The 1,419-nt window shown below is 38.7% G+C and overlaps 1 protein-coding gene across 1 annotated transcript; it reads left to right on the top strand.

The window, feature by feature from the left end:
* Nucleotides 1–313: 313 nt before the first annotated feature.
* Nucleotides 314–1,129, top strand: LOC149217282 (uncharacterized). Its single transcript, XM_089391338.1, has 2 exons — nucleotides 314–696; nucleotides 866–1,129. The coding sequence occupies exons 1-2, from the start codon at nucleotides 378–380 to the stop codon at nucleotides 880–882; spliced, it is 336 nt and encodes a 111-aa protein (XP_089247464.1). The 5' UTR covers nucleotides 314–377; the 3' UTR covers nucleotides 883–1,129.
* The last annotated feature ends 290 nt before the right edge of the window (nucleotides 1,130–1,419 follow it).

The following is a 1,419-nucleotide window of genomic DNA, read 5'->3' on the forward strand; positions in this document are numbered from 1 at the left end:
CAACAGTCTTGCAGTGGACATCGTCCCATGGACAGCCATGAAATGCACAATGTGCATAAATTATTGGCCATTCTTTCTTTCTCTGTGTTACAATCTGCATAAATAAGTTTTTGCCAATGCTGTCATTGTCAATCATGATGGAGAAAGAGCAGCCACATCAATAAAGCAAATCCACTTCCTAATATTCTGGCTGACAGTGCGCCATCCATTTTGAAATCATAGATGAAAGAATTTATTTATAGTTGGATGTGCACGTGCTGGTTCGCGATTGATCATACTTCTAGAGTAACTACTATAAATTCAGACACTCCATATCTCCCAGTCCATACTCATAGTTGTGTCTTGTGGTTCAAACTATCAGTCGTTCATAGCAAGCAATGGCATTCTCTCTTACAAACTTGCTTTCTCTCCTCGTCATTCTGAGTGTTGTTTTGGAAGCAAACGCAGCAGGTGAATGTGCAGTGGAGTCGGAGGCGACGAAGCTGGCGCCGTGCATGGAGGCCGCCCAGAACGCAAACGCTCCCGTCTCAGCCGGATGCTGCAACGCCGTCCACAAATTCTCCACCGATCCCGCCTGCCTCTGCTCCGTCATGCTCTCCAAAACAGCCAAAGCTGCAGGGATCGATCCCGCCGTCGCCATATCCATTCCCCAGCGCTGCCAATTCTCCGACAGACCTGTTGGATACAAATGCGGAGGTAATATATATATTGGTTACCAATGCGGAGATAATATATATATATATATATATATATATATATATATATATATATATATATAGATATTCTTGGACTTCAGCTTTCTTTCTTTCTTATTTTTTTTAACAAGAATTCTACCGAATAACGATGGTGTTTTTTTGGTTGGCAGCTTACACTGTACCGTAAAGGAATCAACAATGGGCCTCCCAGCGTATATGAACAAGATATGGAGGTAAACTGGGCTGGGCTGGGCTGGGCTTGGCTTCACCGAAATTCGTACATAGATATATTATAAACTGTTTAATGTAAACGTATGGATGTGTGTTTGCGCTTCTGAATGTAAATACCAAAATAATGAAGCCATGTGTTTGTAATCTATGCTGCAATACATCTCTGCGGTTTGCTGTTTTATACTGAACTTCAGTTTTGTTTATGGCACACAGTCAAATTAATATATTTCCATAACTTTTATATATAGAAGGTATGAGGTGAAATCTAACCACAACGATACTCAACCACAATAAATGGAACCTGAAGGTACTCCTATAAAATTTAAAATATTTATAAGGATTTTAAAAGGATAGAACATTAACGAGAAGTATGCACAATATTCTTTATCCATTCCTTTGAAATCATAATTTTAAGCTTTATGCTTCCAACTAAAGTATGATTTCATTCAACTTTTGTATTTAGAAATATGAATTATATTGTGTATAAGATTAG

Source organism: Pinus tabuliformis, chromosome 1_1 (genome assembly GCF_031772625.1).
Source record: "Pinus tabuliformis cultivar Carrire ecotype Pingquan chromosome 1_1, CPIR1, whole genome shotgun sequence".
Lineage (NCBI taxonomy): Eukaryota > Viridiplantae > Streptophyta > Pinopsida > Pinales > Pinaceae > Pinus > Pinus tabuliformis.

Excerpts from the sequence above, each read along its gene's own strand:
- LOC149217282 (XM_089391338.1), top strand. The coding sequence starts at position 378 with ATGGCATTCTCTCTTACAAACTTGCTTTCTCTCCTCGTCATTCTGAGT.